We start from the raw sequence: 15,590 nt of genomic DNA, 5'->3' as shown, positions 1-15,590 counted from the left end.
ACAGCCGAAAAAGCCCTGGCTCTAGTTGAGGCCAGCCTAACTTCTCTGTGGCCTGGGACCTTCAAGATGTTTTTATTTGAAGACCGTAAGTTTCTCTGTGGAGCATACCAGGAGAGGCGGTCCCGTAGGTACGAGGGTCCTAGGCCGTATAGGGTTTAAAGGTTAAAACCAGCACCTTAAACCTGATCTTGTACTCCACCGGGAGCCCGTGCAGCTGGTATAGCACCGGGTGAATGTGATCTCGCAGCGAAGACCTCGTAAGGAGTCTCGCTGCAGCATTCTGCAACCGCTGGAGTTTCTGGGTCAGTCTCAAGGGCAGCCCCACGTAGAGCGAGTTACAATAATCCAGTCTGGAGGCGACCGTCGCGTGGATCACAGTGGCTAGGTCAGGGCGAGAGAGGTAGGAAGCCAACTGCTTAGCCTGGCAGAGATGGAAAAATGCTGCCTTTGTTATAGCTGAAATCTGTGCCTCCATGGAAAGGGAGGTGTCGAAGATTACACCCAAACTCTTGGCAGAGGGCTGCTGCTGCTGTTTTATTCAACACAAAATTCTATAGTGAGCAGGGAGGCAGATTGCTTGCTTTGGTCCTAAATGCATTAGGATGGGTTGGGGTTTGAGGGTGGTCCAATAATCTGGCTTTCAACCGCTGCCGAAGAACAAGGCGATGGTGGCGGCGGCGGCAGTGGGAACTTCCTGATACGATTCTGAAGCTGCTGGAATTAAATCAGAGCAGCAACGTTGGGAGAAATTTGCCGCCGCTGATGGAGGTGTTGAATAATTGAAACATTTGTAAGGCACCGAACTCGGCTATAAAATGTGAAAACCGTTTTGGGAGCCAACAAGGAGATTATATAAATGTCCACGGTGTGAGGCCAGATGCAGAATATCATTTCTGGCATCAGTAAAGTCCATGGAGAAATAGCTCATGGCTGCTGAGTACTAGGCTGGAATATAACCAGGGGGGAGTGGGGAGGTGGTAACCTGCAACCCCCCAGCCTTATTTATTCTTTTGGCCTAATTTATGGGGGTGTATGAAGGAGGAGAAAGGGTGCCAATCAGACCCTGATGGATTACTTTTGATACAACATGACTGCCAACTGAAAAAACGCTTCCCGTTCCCGAGGTGCGGTGTGTTCTGTGCTATGAAAAAATAAAATTTATCCACCAAGAGGAGCTAGATCAGTGGTTCCCAACCTTTTTTTGGCCATGCCCCACCTAAGCATCTCTGAAATCCTGATCTCTCTCCCCCGCCGTGACATATAATTCTTATTACAGCAGACGCTCGGGTTGCAAACGTGATCTGTGAGGGATGCACGTTCGCAACCTGCATCTGTGCATGCGTGGGTTGCGAATCGGCACTTCTGTGCATGCACAAAGTGCAATTTAGCGCTTCTGCGCATGCACGACTGCCGAAACCCGGAAGTAACCCGTTCTGGTACTTCCGAGTTTTGGCCATCCGCAACCTGAAAAAACTCAACCTGAAGCGGATGCAACATGAGGTATGACTGTATTCAAAAGTGAACTATTCACGTGGAGCAAGCCTGAAAGGCCATTAACTTGGTCTAAACAAGCTTCCAAATTGCCCCCCCTTAAAAATCACATTTCCCCCTTGTGGGGCATGTGCCCCATGTTGGGGACCACAGAGTTAGATTCTGCAACATTCCACCCAGGCCAGGACTTTTTTCCAGCCGGAACTCAGTTCCAGCACCTCTTAGGTGGGCGCCATTACCGTCGTAAGAGAACAAGGGAGGCGTTCATGGTGAGTTCCGGCATCTCTTTTTCTAGAAAAATAGCACTGCATAGAACCATAGAATTATAGAGGTGGCAGGGACCCCGAGCGTCATCTAATCCAAACCCCTGCAATGTGGGACTCTCAAGTAAGGCATCCATGACAGATGACCACCCAACCTCTGCTTGAACATCTCCCAGGAAGGAGAGTCCACCACCTCCCGAGGGAGACCGTTCCACTGCCAAACAGCTCTTATAATCAGTAAGATCTTCCTCATGTTTAGTTGGAATCTCCTTTCTTGTTACTTGAATCCAGTGGTTCGAGTGCTGCCCTCCGGAGCAGGAGAGAACGAGCTTGCTCCATCTTCTATGTGACAGCCCTTGAGATAATTGAAGATGGCTATCATCTCTCTTCTCAGTCTCTTTGTTACCAGGCAAATCAAGGGAAACTGTACACAGACTTGACCTGTGACTCCATGGGCAGCTGTGAGTCCAAAATTTTCCCTGAGGCAGTTGCCTCACCTTGCTTCATGTGTGGGCCGTCCCTGCCGTCCCACTTAATAATAAAAGCAGAAAGAAGACCAAGCAGACATAATGAAAGCTTTCCATCAATTCAGAGTACAGTGGTACCTCGGGTTAAGTACTTAACTCATTCTGGAGGTCCATTCTTAACCTGAAACTGTTCTTAACCTGAAGCACCACTTTAGCTAATGGAGCCTCCCGCTGCCGCCGCGCCGCTGCTGTGCGATTTCTGTTCTCATCCTGAAGCAAAGTTCTTAACCCAAGGTACTATTTCTGGGTTAGCGGAGTCTGTAACCTGAAGCGTCTGTAACCTGAAGCGTAAGTAACCCGAGGTACCACTGTACACTCTTAAATGTAGTGGGCGGAGGGGAGGATGGCGTTGCAAAAAGAAAGAAAAAACCTTTTCAGATACTGTCTCTTGCCAAGTTCCAAAGCTGCATTGTAAGCTCAATTTTAGTTAGTGTTGTCTTCATTAACTTGCAAATGAAGGGGGGGGGGTTGGGTTGGCCGTCAAGCGGTTTCGCTTCCATCCAGCAAGCTCAACCAAATTTCTGGGGCAGTTCAGTTAACTGACAAGAACACGGTTTAGGAAAGCGCGACCAAGGTGAAAGCCGCAGAATGCAGCCCAAGTTAGGAAATCAATTTCCGAAGGGGGAGGGAGGGAGCAACATTAGCTTGAAAAACTGCCTGTCTCCTGCCCACCCGTAAGAGAGTTGGCATCTACGTGACTTCGGCTGGAGCCCTGCCCAGAGGATGCAGAGTTAGTGAAGGGCATGCGTTTGCTTCCCCCCCCCCCCCTTGAGTGATTGAAACCCTTCAGACGTTGCATGTGGATGGAAACAAGCCTTTTTAAACAACCACCCCAAACCCCAGTGTACTTTGCAAACAGCAAACTCATTCTCAAGTGCCAAATTTTTATGTAGCCAGAACAACACCGTTCGTGCAAAATGAGGTTGTGTTTGCAGATATACCACGGAGGGTGGGAGAATCACTTTAGATAAAAGCCTAAGGCCCTAAAGGTTAAAGGTAAAGGGACCCCTGACCATTAGGTCCAGTCATGGCTGACTCTGGGGTTGCGGTGCTCATCTCGCTTTATTGGCCGAGGGAGCCGGTGTACAGCTTCCGGGTCATGTGGCTAGCATGACTAAGCTGCTTCTGGTGAACCAGAGCAGCGCACAGAAACGCCGTTTACCTTCCCGCCGGAGTGGTACCTATTTATCTACTTGCACTTTGATGTGCTTTCAAACTGCTAGGTTGGCAGGAGCTGGGACCGAGCAACGGGAGCTCACCCCGTTGCGGGGATTCAAACCACCAACCTTCTGATCGGCAAGCCCTAGGGTCTGTGGTTTAACTCACAGCGCCACCCGTGTCCCTAGGCCCTAAAGGTTAGGAACTCAAAAACAGACCAAAGATCATAGGGCGGTTCACAACGTAGCTCAAGAAGGTAGCTGCAGTTGAGGATGAATAATATTGCACATGATATAACAGTAAAAACAGCAGGAAAATCCAGGGTGAACACCCAAAGACTTCGCTGCAGCAGTAACAGGTTCTGGGATGAACATAACATTTGTTAAAGTATGAAATTTACTAGCGCTGCCATTTTATTACAAAATGTCTTCATTTTGGCATTTCCATGCTGCTTTTCTTTAAATATATATATATATTTATTTGGTTTTTCAAATTAAAGTTTTACAATCATATATCCAACATACAATATAAAAAGAAGAGTCCAAAGAATTTCCTGAACTTCCTTCCTCCCCTTTGTGGGTCCTGTTGTTAATCATTTCCTCCCGCATCTTTTATAATAATCCAAATCTTTTACATCTCCATTATGTCCACAATTCACCATTAAACTACAAGTGATATTCCAATCCTACTAATGGTTTTAACTGTTTACAACGATTTTTAAGATAAATTATATCCCCCCCCCATTCTTTATTAAAAATTTGGTCTTCCTGATTTCTGATTCTTCCGGTCGTTTTTGCCATTTTGGCATAATCCATCAACTTAATCTGCCATTCTTCTCTGGTTGGAACTTTATCTTCTTTCCATCCCTGGGCGAATAACATCTGTGCAGCCGTGGTTGCATATATAAATAGTATTTTCTGCTCCTTTGGGATTTCAGCACTTAGAATTCCTAAAAGGAAGGCTTCGGGGTTTTTTCTTTCTATGTTGCTTCTCGGCCCTAAACCCCACTCCCCCCCAAAAAACCCAATTAAACTAAAAGAAAAATGCCTGGGGGAAATGTATACACACACACACACACACACACACACAGAGAGAGAGAGAGAGATGCACCTCTCCTCTCTTTCACTACCAGGGACCCTACCCTGTGGGAAGCACACTTCCTATGCTGTTGTCACATACCATATTTTCCTGTCTATAACACTCCCCCATGTATAAGACTGTTTTGGGGGACTCAGATTTAAGAAAATGGAGGGAGATGGCTCAGAGTTGTTGAGCTTTTTTTGGAGGGGATTGCCCAATTTTGAGCTTTTTTTTGGGGGGGGGGGTTGTCAAAAAAATGCCCAATCACTTCCACCAACCACCACTCAACAGACTGCTCACCGCCACCAACCACCATTCGGTTGTCCGATCGCCTACAGCAGGCACAGGCAAACTTGCCCCTCCAGATGTTTTGAGACTGCAATTCCCATCAGCCCTGACCACTGGTCCTGTTAGCTAGGGATGATGGGAGTTGTAGTCCCAAAACATCTGGAGGGCCGAGTTTGCCTATGCCTAGCCTATAGCAACCGCCATTCGACTGACCGCTCACTGCAGCGCCAGCCTATCAACAACATTTTTAAAGGAAAAAAACCTAGACTTATACATGGAAAAATACGGTATGTATTCATCTCTAGGGGATGAAGATCAGGAAGGAACAAATTCTACTAGTTTGGAGCAGAAGGAGCTATTCAAGGCACAAACACCCTCCCTTTTTCTCCTGAGCATTTTTTTTGTTTGTTTGTTAAAAACAAAATGACTGAGTTTTTAAAATAGCAATTATCAGCGGGCAGGCGGTGGGTGGGGGTGGCAAGTCTCAATGATTTCAAATGCACGATTGCACAAATGGTGCTTTAAACCAGGGGTGGGGGACCTGGCGCCTGAATTCAGAACACTGCATGTCAACTCTGGGTATGGTCCAGTAGTGCTTGTTTTTAGGGTGGCGCTGTGGGTTAAACCACTGAGCCTAGGACTTGCCGATTAGAAGGTCGGTGGTTCGAATCCCCACTACAGGGTGAGCTCCCGCTGCTTGGTCCCTGCTCCTGCCAACCTAGCAGTTCGAAAGCATGAAGTGCAAGTAGATAAATAGGTACTGTTCCAGCGGGAAGGTAAACGGCATTTCTGTGCGCTGCTCTGGTTCACCAGAAGCGGCTTAGTCATGCTGGCCACATGACCTGGAAGCTGTACGCCGGCTCCCTCGGCCAATAAAGCAAGATGAGCGCCGCAACCCCAGAGTCAGCCACGACTGGACCTAATGGTCAGGGGTCCCTTTACCTTTACCTTTAGGGTGGGTGGGAGCTGGGTTGAGGGCTTCAGTTTTGGGTGGAAGGATGTTGCCTGCTGTGGCCTCCATTGCCTAGGTGGCCAGTTTTGATAGAAGCTGTAGACCAGAACCTGTGGTAGGCACCACGTTGGCTGCTACTGCCATAAATGGACCACACACCTACCCATTGAGGATAAAAACAGACAAGTAGAACAAAGGTTTCTCAGAGATCGGGTCTATGGAGGCCCCACCACTCCTTTGTCATGAGTCTCTCGGGGCCAAAGTTGTTGTTGTTGTTTTATTATTATTATTATTATTATTATTATTATTATTATTATTATTATATTAATTTTCAATGACAATCCAATAATAGCCTCACTATAACAATACCAAATTATAATACAATTACTAATACTGATCATTCAAATACCGAATTATATCATTTAGATGACTCCCCATGTGCTAGAATCGATGCTTTGGTGGTTTTCTTTATTTCTGCGTTCCAAAATCTTATTAATTTCAATTACATTCCAGTCAAAATAATAATCCCTTATACAACAACTGCAATATTCATAACTTTGATTCACATTGACACATTAAATCATGAGTAGGCAAACTAAGGCCTGGGGGCCAGATCCGGCCCAATCGCCTTCTAAATCCGGCTCGTGGATGGTCCGGGAATCAGTGTGGTTTTACATGAGTAGAATGTGTCCTTTTATTTAAAATGCATCTCTGGGTTATTCGTGGGGCCTGCCTGGTGTTTTAATATGAGTAGAATGTGTGCTTTTATTTAAATTGCATCTCTGGGTTATTTGTTGGGCATAAGAATTCGTTCATTTCCCCCCTTCAAAATATAGTCCGGCCCCCCACAAGATCTGAGGGACAGTGGACCAACTCCCTGCTGAAAAAGTTTGCTGGCCCCTGCATTAAATGTTCTATAGAACTAGAAACGAGGCACTCAGGCTATATATCCTTGTTCGGGGGCAAAGTTTTGTCTCTTTCAGCGGCACTTTAGCAAGCTGAACGTTGGACAGCCAAGGACAGACGAAAGATAAAAAGTACAGCTTCATGCAGCGCGAAGTTAAACTGTGGAATTTGCTCAGGAGGCAGTGATGGCCACCAGCTTGGATGGCTTTAAAAGAAGAAATTCCTGGAGGAGACAGCTACTGATGGCTACTAGCCATGAGGGCTCTGCTCTGGCTCCCCAGTCATGCTTCTGAATACCAGTTGCTGGAAACCCACAGAAGGAAACAGAGCTCTTGTGCCTGGGTCCTGCTCGCAGGCTTTCCACAAGCAACTGGTTGGCCGCTGCAGGAACAGGAAGCTCTGGACTGGATAGGCCAGGGATAGGCAAACTCGGCCCTCCAGATGTTTTGGGACTACAACTCCCATCATCCCTGACCACTGGTCCTGTTCGCTAGGGCTGATGGGAATTGTAGTCCCAAAACATCTGGAGGGCCGAGTTTGCCTATGGCTGGGATAGGCTATTGGCTTGATCCAGGCAGGCTGTCCTTATGTTCTACATCATTATGCAATTGTGTTGGACTTTCGGAGGAAGAGAGGAGAACTAGCCCCGCTGTACATCGGAGAGGGCTATGTGGAGAGTCTCTTCCTTTAAATTCCCAGGAGTTTATCTCAGTGAAGACCTTACTTGGAAAATAAATACAACCCAGGTGGTTAAGAAAGCACAACAGAGACTCCATCTCCTCAGAGTATTGCGGAAGAACGATGTCAATCAACATTTGATGATCTCCTTCTACCGGTCCACAATAGAAAGTGTCCTTTCATACTGCATCACGGTGTGGTACGCTGGTTTGACATCATCTGATAGGAAGTGCCTACAGAGGGTGGTGAATACAGCACAAGATATTATGGGCAGTCCCCTGAATCCTCTGGATGAAATAGCGGAAGAACATTGCCTCGGGAGAGTGAGGAAAATTCTCAGGGATGATTCACACCCTGGCCGGCACTTTCTCGATCTCCTGCCATCAGGCAGAAGATATAGAAGCATGATTAGTCGCACAAACAGGGTAAAGAACAGCTTCTATCCGTGGGCTGTTAGGCTGCTGAATGAAAAGATAACAACAGGGCAACTGACTTTTGGGTTTGGTGTGTGTGTGTCAGTAAATGAGGGGAATTAAGACTAAGAGAGCTGAGTGAGGGGGTGCTCGTGTAATCTCACTGTATACAAGTTGTACAAGTGACAATAAAGTATTTCAATAATTAAGCCTTGAGGATTGGTTTGCCACCCAGAAGCAGCAGCGGAGGAAGCTTCTTGGGCACTTGAGGCGGCACACCATAGGGGCTGGGAAGGGGCACACTATGGGGCCTCAGCTGGCCAGCAGCTGGGGGGGGGGAGGCAGCGGGCGGACAGGGTGGTGCCTGCGGGTGCCTGAGACGCGTGGCTCGGGCACGTTGCAGGCCCAGCGGTGAGTGCTGCCCGCCATTTTGTCAGTGGGGGCACCCAGGGCGGACCACACCTGCCACACCCCCCTTTGCTACGCCCCTGCCCAGAACAAATTCTCCTTTGCAAATAGCAGTGCCACATTGGTCATGTTGATATGGTCTGATTCTTGGCTTCCTCTCTCTCTCTCTCTCTCTCTCTCTCTCTCTCTCTCTCTCTCCCTCTCTCTCCCCCAGATACCACAAGGTTGAAGAAGAGCCACGAAAAGGAAGGCGTGGAGTACAATTTTGTTTCCAAGCAGTCGTTTGAGACAGATGTGCAGCATAACAAGTAGGCCTTGATGTCTTGTGTTTTTGTTGGGAGGAAAATGAAGTCTCTTCCGGGGAAGACTCCAGAATCCGATCTATATTCAGAGAGGCTACCATCCTCTTTGCTAATACAGTGGTACCTCAGGTTACATATGCTTCAGGTTACATACGCTTCAGGTTACAGACTCCGCTAACCCAGAAATAGTGCTTCAGGTTAAGAACTTTGCTTCAGGATGAGAACAGAAATCGTGTTCCGGTGGCGCGGCAGCAGCGAGAGGCCCCATTAGCTAAAGTGGTGCTTCAGGTTAAGATCAGTTTCAGGTTAAGAATGGACCTCTGGAACGAATTAAGTACTTAACCTGAGGTAGAAGCTTCTGGGCTCTTAAAAAAAAACTGGTCAGGGAATTTTTGTTGTTGAGCTGCACACATTTTCTTAATATGGGACTGTAGTGAATGAGAAAACTACAACAGTGGGTTTTTTTAATTATTATATGGTCACAGACCCAGCAAAAACAGAACAAAATCATACAATTTCTAACTTTACACAGAGTTAAACTATATGGTGCTTATATAAACTATAGCCCAGAAGCAAGCCAAAAATACAGTTAAATTAATAAAGCCCCTTCATGGCTCTTTGAAAGGAGAAACCTAGCAACTCTTTCCACTATTATTTTGTTCAAGTCAAGCAGTAAGTAGGCCATATACCATTCAAAAGTCCTTCCTGACTATTTTAGTAGTAGGAGAGTACGTAACCTATTTTACTCATCTCTGCAAAAGTTGCATGCAAAAAGAGCAGATCTTCATGCTTCTGTTGCTCCACCCCCACAGGGGCAGAGCCGTTTTATTATATGGAGTACCCCCAAAACAGCCATCTAGTACAGCAGAAAGAAAACAATTAAATCTAACCCTACAAAAGATCATCAGCTGGTATTTGAGAACAGTCAGGTTATCCATGTAATTTTTCTGTAAAAGTACAGTATTTACATGCCACCCTCTTGTAGAGCGTGAGGGCAGCATACAACCACATGAAAACATTTAAAAGCAATATGAAGCAATCATTAAAATCACTGGCTCTTCAAGGCACATTTGAAACAACTGCATAGGCCCGTCAGCATGAACAAATCTGGGAAATGATATATAATGAAATGAAAAAGATGTTTGAAATAACCTTTGTAAAAAAAAACCCAGAAGCTTTTCTTTTGGGAATTATAGGGACAGAACTACCTAAAACGTATAGAAATTTATTTATTTATGTATGCTACTACAGCGGCAAGAATGTTACTTGCCCCAAAATGGAAAGAATCAGAAGTCCCAACAAAGAAAGAATGGATACAAAAACTTATGGAATATGCAGAAATGGTGAAACTTACCGGAAGAATAAGAAATCTCTGACTTTTGTCTTCTGGGTTTCTGGGGGTTTTCCTGTTGTTATTCTGTCTCTCATAGCTACAATAAACCTACCATTAAAATTATGGACTGGTCATTTCTTCGTCGAAGATCATGGCCACTGGTCCCATCACCTCCTGGCAAATAGAAGGGAAAGAAATGGAGGCAGTGAGAGATTTTACTTTTTTGGGCTCCATGATCACTGCAGATGGTGACAGCAGCCACGAAATTAAAAGACACCTGCTTCTTGGGAGAAAAGCAATGACAAACCTAGACAGCATCTTAAAAAGTAGAGACATCACCTTGCCAACAAAGGTCCGTATAGTAAAAGCTATGGTTTCCCAGTAGTAATGTATGGAAGTGAAAGCTGGACCATAAAGAAGGCTGATCGCCGAAGAACTGATGCTTTTGAATTATGGTGCTGGAGGAGGCTCTTGAGAGTCCCATGGACTGCAAGAAGATCAAACCTATCCATTCTTAAGGAAATCAGCCCTGAATGCTCACTGGAAGGACAGATCCTGAAGCTGAGGCTCCAATACTTTGGCCACCTCATGAGAAGAGAAGACTCCCTGGAAAAGACCCTGAAGTTTGGAAAGATTGAGGGCACATGGAGAAGGGGACAACAGAGGACAAGATGGTTGGATAGTGTTCGCAAAGCTACCAGCATGAATTTGACCAAACTGCGGGAAGCAGTGGAAGACAGGAGTGCCTGGTGTGCTCTGGTCCATGGGGTCACGAAGAGTCGGACATGACTAAACGACTAAACAACACAACATTTCTTCGACAGAGGGCAAACGGGCAAATTTAGCAGGGGATCAAATACCCCCCCCCCCCGCTGCATGTGTTTGCCTTGTACATTTATGAACATTTAATTTATATATTTGAGACCATAGAATTCCCATAACAACACAAAAGATTGATCCTTCCTTCCCATGTCAAATAAAATACTAAATATTAAACTTCCTCTTTGACATGGTAGGATTTCTTTTTTCATGCTGATAGCCACAACTCTGAAGACTTGCCCGCCCCAGAAATAAGTGTCTAGATAGGATTATCCCCGTTTTGTGAAGCTGGTTGGCTGCATTTCTCTCTGGAATGGATTCAAATTTCTAGCCTTTTATTCTCCTGGTGGTGACACCAGAATCATCAAAAGCAGTAATCCCTTTTAATCACGTTGTCTGCAGCCAACATTTCTTATTTTTTATTGGAGGAAACAGTGTTGTACTGTAATAAGCATATGACACAGTTCTGCTACTTTGAAATCTGAGCTGAATACTTTGAATTCTGCTCCACAACTTAATTCCCTAAATGTTTTCAGGTTTGTAGAACATGGGGAGTATAAAGAGAATCTCTACGGGACAAGCCTGGAGGCAATTCAATCGGTCATGTCCAGAAATAAAATTTGCCTTGTGGATGTCGTGCCTGAGGTAAACTGTCACGATTATTGTGTTTTTTTGTTTTTTTTAGAAAAATCTTATTTTTTAAAATAAAAATCTTATCTTCCAGAATTGTGTTTCAGTTCCACCTTACCTATAGGAACATGGGTTTTACACTAGCTTTTCGTTCATTGCTTGGGTTTCGATGGATCAGTTTCGGTTATAGTCACCCCATTATATGAAAAAGATACCCACTTGGTGGACTGTTTCCCTTATTGGCTAGCAAAATAAAGGTAAAGAGACCGCTGACCATCAGGTCCAGTCGTGGCTGACTCTGGGGTTGCGGCACTCATCTCGCTTTATTGGCCGAGGGAGCCGGCGTACAGCTTCCGGGTCATGTGGCCAGCATGACTAAGCCGCTTCTGGCGAACCAGAGCAGCGCACGGAAACACCGTTTACCTTCCCGCCAGTGTGGTACCTATTTATCTACTTGCACTTTGACGTGCTTTTGAACTGCTAGGTTGGCAGGAGCAGGGACCGAGCAATGGATCCCCCGTTGCAGGGATTCAAACCACCGACCTTCTGATTGGCAAGCCCTAGGCTCAGTGGTTTAACCCACAGCGCCACCCGCGTCCCTGGCTAGCAAAATATGTTTGGCCAAATCAAGCCCTCTAGCTGTTGCCATAATGTAAAGGTAAAGGGACCCCTGACCATTAGGTCCAGTCGTGACTGACTATGGGGTTGCGGCACTCATCTCGCTTTACTGGCCGAGGGAGCCGGCTTCCGGGTCATGTGGCCAGCATGACTAAGCTGCTTCTGGCGAACCAGAACAGCACATGGAAACACCGTTTACCTTCCCGCTGCAGCGGTACCTACTTATCTACTTGCACATTGACATTTAAGAGAGTCTGTAACCCAGGGTGAGCCATTCTGGTGCTGTTCAGATGTTTTGGACTACAGCTTCCATCATCCTTGTCCATTGGCCACACTGGCTAGGGCTGATGGGAGTTGTATTCCCTAACATTGGGAGGGTCCCTTGTTGGCTAACCCTGCTGTAAGCTGCTCTCCTTGGGATGAGAGCAGACAAATTGATTTATTGCAGACAAGACAGAGCTGTCGGTAGAGGAGGGAAACAGTGGATTTGTCTGTCCCAGATAGGATCATACTGTCTTTCCAGGGGCAGATAAACCCCTAAAACTCCTGACAGAGCCAGTGGCTTCAAAAGAGTGTTTAACTGCACAGTGAAAAGGATAAGGCTTCCAGGGCCATTGCAAGCTCCCTCCTTAAGCATAGGGACGTGGCTGGCACTGTGGTCTAAACCACTAAGCCTCTTGGGCTTGCCGATCAGAAGGTCGCCGGTTTGAATCTGCATGATGGGGTGAGCTCCCATTGCTCTGTCCCAGCTCCTGTCAACCTAGCAGTTCGAAAGCACACCAGTGCAAGTAGATAAATAGGTACCGCTTCAGCAGGAAGGTAAACTGTGTTTCCTTGCGCTCTGGTTTCTGTCACAGTGTCTTGTTGCACCAGAAGCGGTTTAGTCCTGCTGGCCACATGACCCGGAAAGCTGTCTGTGTGTGTGTGTGTGTGTGTGTGTGTGGAGTGGGAAATACCAGCTCTAGTTTTGATTTCTCGCTTTAAGTTACTGTGCAGCATTTACAGATTGGTGAACGGGATTCTCCCTTTGTATTCCCGCCTGCCTAGGCTGTGACGCACTTGAGGACGGCGGAGTTCAGGCCGTATGTGGTGTTTGTGAAGCCTCTCATCTCAGAAAAGAAAAAGAACGCCCCAGCATCTCTCCTGACAGATGAAATCTTCGTCCCACTCGTAAGTATTTTGCTTGAAAAGCTAGTTTGCAGAAATGAGCCGCAACATCAAGGCGACTCCAGGTCCATCCCACTGAAAATGATCGCAAAGCAGACTCTATGCCCACCCGCCCCAAGTGTGGTACTTTGCAATCTGTTACCAGCAGGGATTCCTTTTGCAAGACCATGTAAGAGATCAACTACACCAGGCATGTCCAACAGTTAGATTGTGATCTACTGGTAGATCACTGGACATCTGCGGTAGATCACTGGCTCCCCTGAACAAAGAAGCTGAACAACTGTGGCTCCCCTAAAAAAAGCTCAACATTTTCTCTCTTCCCTGAAAAAACTCAACAACTTTGACCCGAACCCCTGAAAAGGGGGTAGATCACTGCCAGTTTTTAACTCTGTGAGTAGATTGCAGTCTCTTGGGAGCTGGCCACCCCTGAACTACACCATGAGAAGGTAAACTAAGGCCCAGCGGCCGGATCCGGCCCAATCACCTTCTAAATCTGGCTCACAAATGGTCCAGCAATCCGTGTGTTTTTACATGAGTAGAACGTGTCATTTTATTTACCGTATTTTTCGCTCTATTGGACGCACCGGACCATAGGAGGGGGAGAACAGGAAAAAATTTTTTTTCTTGTTCTCCCCCTCTAAAACAAGGTGTGTTCTGTGCGTTCAAGGTGCGTTCACCCGAAGCCTCCGGAGCCCAGTGGGAGTTCCTGCTGGGCTCCGGAGGCTTTGGGTTCCTTTCGACCTGCTCTTTGGGGCTGGTGGGGGGGGAAACACTGCTTTCCCCCACCGCCAGCCCAAAGAGCAGGTCAGGGAGCAACAGGAAGGCGCGCTCCACCTCCCCGCTGTCCCCCCAGTTTGTGGGGCTGGCGATGGGGAGAAGCGCTGCTTTCCCCCACCGCCAGCCTCCAAACCAGGTCGGGTTTGGAGGCTGCTATCCGCAAGCCTTGGGAGCCCGGCGGGAACTCCCGCCCACCTCCCAAGGCTTGCAGACATCTGCCTGAAGCCCGGGGTGTGCTGTGGAGCGCACCCCGGGCTTTGGGCTGCAGGCTGCTATCCGCAAGCCTTGGGCACTCCCGCCGGGCTCTGAAGGCTTGCGGATAGCTTCCTGAAGCCTGGAGAGCCAGAGGGGTCGGTGCGCACCAACCCCTCTTGCTCTCCAGGCTTCAGTGAAAGCCTGCACTCGCTCCATAGGACGCACACACATTTCCCCTTCATTTTTGGAGGGGGAAAAGTGCGTCCCATAGAGCGAAAAATACGGTAAAATGCATCTCTGGGTTATTTGTGGGGCCTGCCTGGTGTTTTTACATGTGTGGAATGTGTGCTTTTATTTAAAATGAATCTCTGGGTTATTTGTGGGGCATAGGAATTTGTTCAATTTTTTATTTATTTTCAAAATATAGTCCGGCCCCCCACAAGGTCTGACTGTTAGTGGACCGGCCCCTTGCTGAAAAAGTTTGCTGACCCCTGAACTACATGCTTCATTTCCATTTCAGTTGGGGGTTCAGACCTGGCTTGCGCACTTGAGATGAATTTGCTTGCTCCATGTGATGGCTTATGTCAGGAGAGGGGGCAGGGGAAGTGTGTCCCTGCTGATTTTCCTTTACATCTCAGCGCTTTCGACACCCTTGACAGGGGCATCCTTCCGGGGAGGCTGTACTCTTTTGCAGCAACTATGCTGCTGCTTGGATGGCGATTTGTTTGGGGCCATGGATTTGCCAATGTGCATTACAGCAGGGATTGAATTTAGGGCCCATGTGGTTTAACATTTCCGTGAAGCCGCTGAGTGTGGCCATCCTGAGTTTTGGAGCACAGTATCATCAATATGTGATGTGGTGGACATGGGTGGCACTGTGGTCTAAATCACTGAGACTAGGGCTTGTCGGTGGTTCGAATCCCCATGACAGGGTGAGCTCCTGTTGCTCGGTCCCTGATCTTGCCAACCTAGCAACTCAAAAGCACGTCAGAGTGCAAATAGATAAATAAGTACCGCTCCGGCGGGAAGGTAAACGGCGTTTCCATGCGCTGCTCTGGTTCACTAGAAGCGGCTGAGTCATGCTGGCCACATGACCTGGAAGCTGTCTGAGGACAAACGCCGGCTCCCTCGGCCAATAAAGCAAGATGAGCGCCGCAACCTCAGAGTCGTCCGCGACTGGACCTAACGGTCAGGGGTACCTTTACCTTTACCTATCATCAGTATGCTGATGACACACAGCGCTGCCTTTTCCTTTGCAGCTCAAGCAGGTATGGCAGTGTTTGTGTGCTGGATTGGGGCCTGCCCTTGGGAATGGACGGGATGAGAGCCAACAAACTGAAGCTCAATCCAGATAAGACTGAGACACCTTAGCTAAGATGTGTAAGACTGAATCAGATAAGTGCTGGAGATGCAATGAGGTTGAGGGAACGTTCTTTCACATGTGGTGGACTCGTAAAAGGGTAATGGGAAATCATCCATAATGAATTGAAAAGAAATGTTCAAAAGTACTTTCCCAAAAAAACCAGAGTCCTTTTTGTTGGGAATGATTCAGACGGAAATTCCCAAGTGTCAAAAAAGTTTATTT

At 47.1% G+C, this 15,590-nt stretch overlaps 1 protein-coding gene across 5 annotated transcripts in view; it reads left to right on the top strand.

Annotated features, from left to right (window-relative positions):
* The window catches only part of MPP3 (MAGUK p55 scaffold protein 3), an 85,317-nt gene that overhangs the window by 65,000 nt on the left and 4,727 nt on the right, over positions 1–15,590 (top strand). For all 5 annotated transcript variants that reach the window (XR_014212739.1, XR_014212740.1, XM_082194392.1 and 2 more), the window contains 3 exons: positions 8,379–8,472; positions 11,155–11,263; positions 12,914–13,036. Coding sequence is in view for 3 of the 5 variants with exons in the window: in XM_082194392.1 (XP_082050518.1) it covers positions 8,379–8,472; positions 11,155–11,263; positions 12,914–13,036 (326 nt within the window). In the remaining 2 variants the exon portion in view is untranslated. The remainder of the gene's footprint in view (positions 1–8,378; positions 8,473–11,154; positions 11,264–12,913; positions 13,037–15,590) is intronic.

Source organism: Podarcis vaucheri, assembly GCF_965113315.1.
Source record: "Podarcis vaucheri genome assembly, chromosome: 13".
In the NCBI taxonomy this organism is placed as follows: domain Eukaryota; kingdom Metazoa; phylum Chordata; class Lepidosauria; order Squamata; family Lacertidae; genus Podarcis; species Podarcis vaucheri.
Note: the sequence above shows the minus strand (reverse complement) of the source record. Positions and strands in the feature narration are given on the sequence as shown.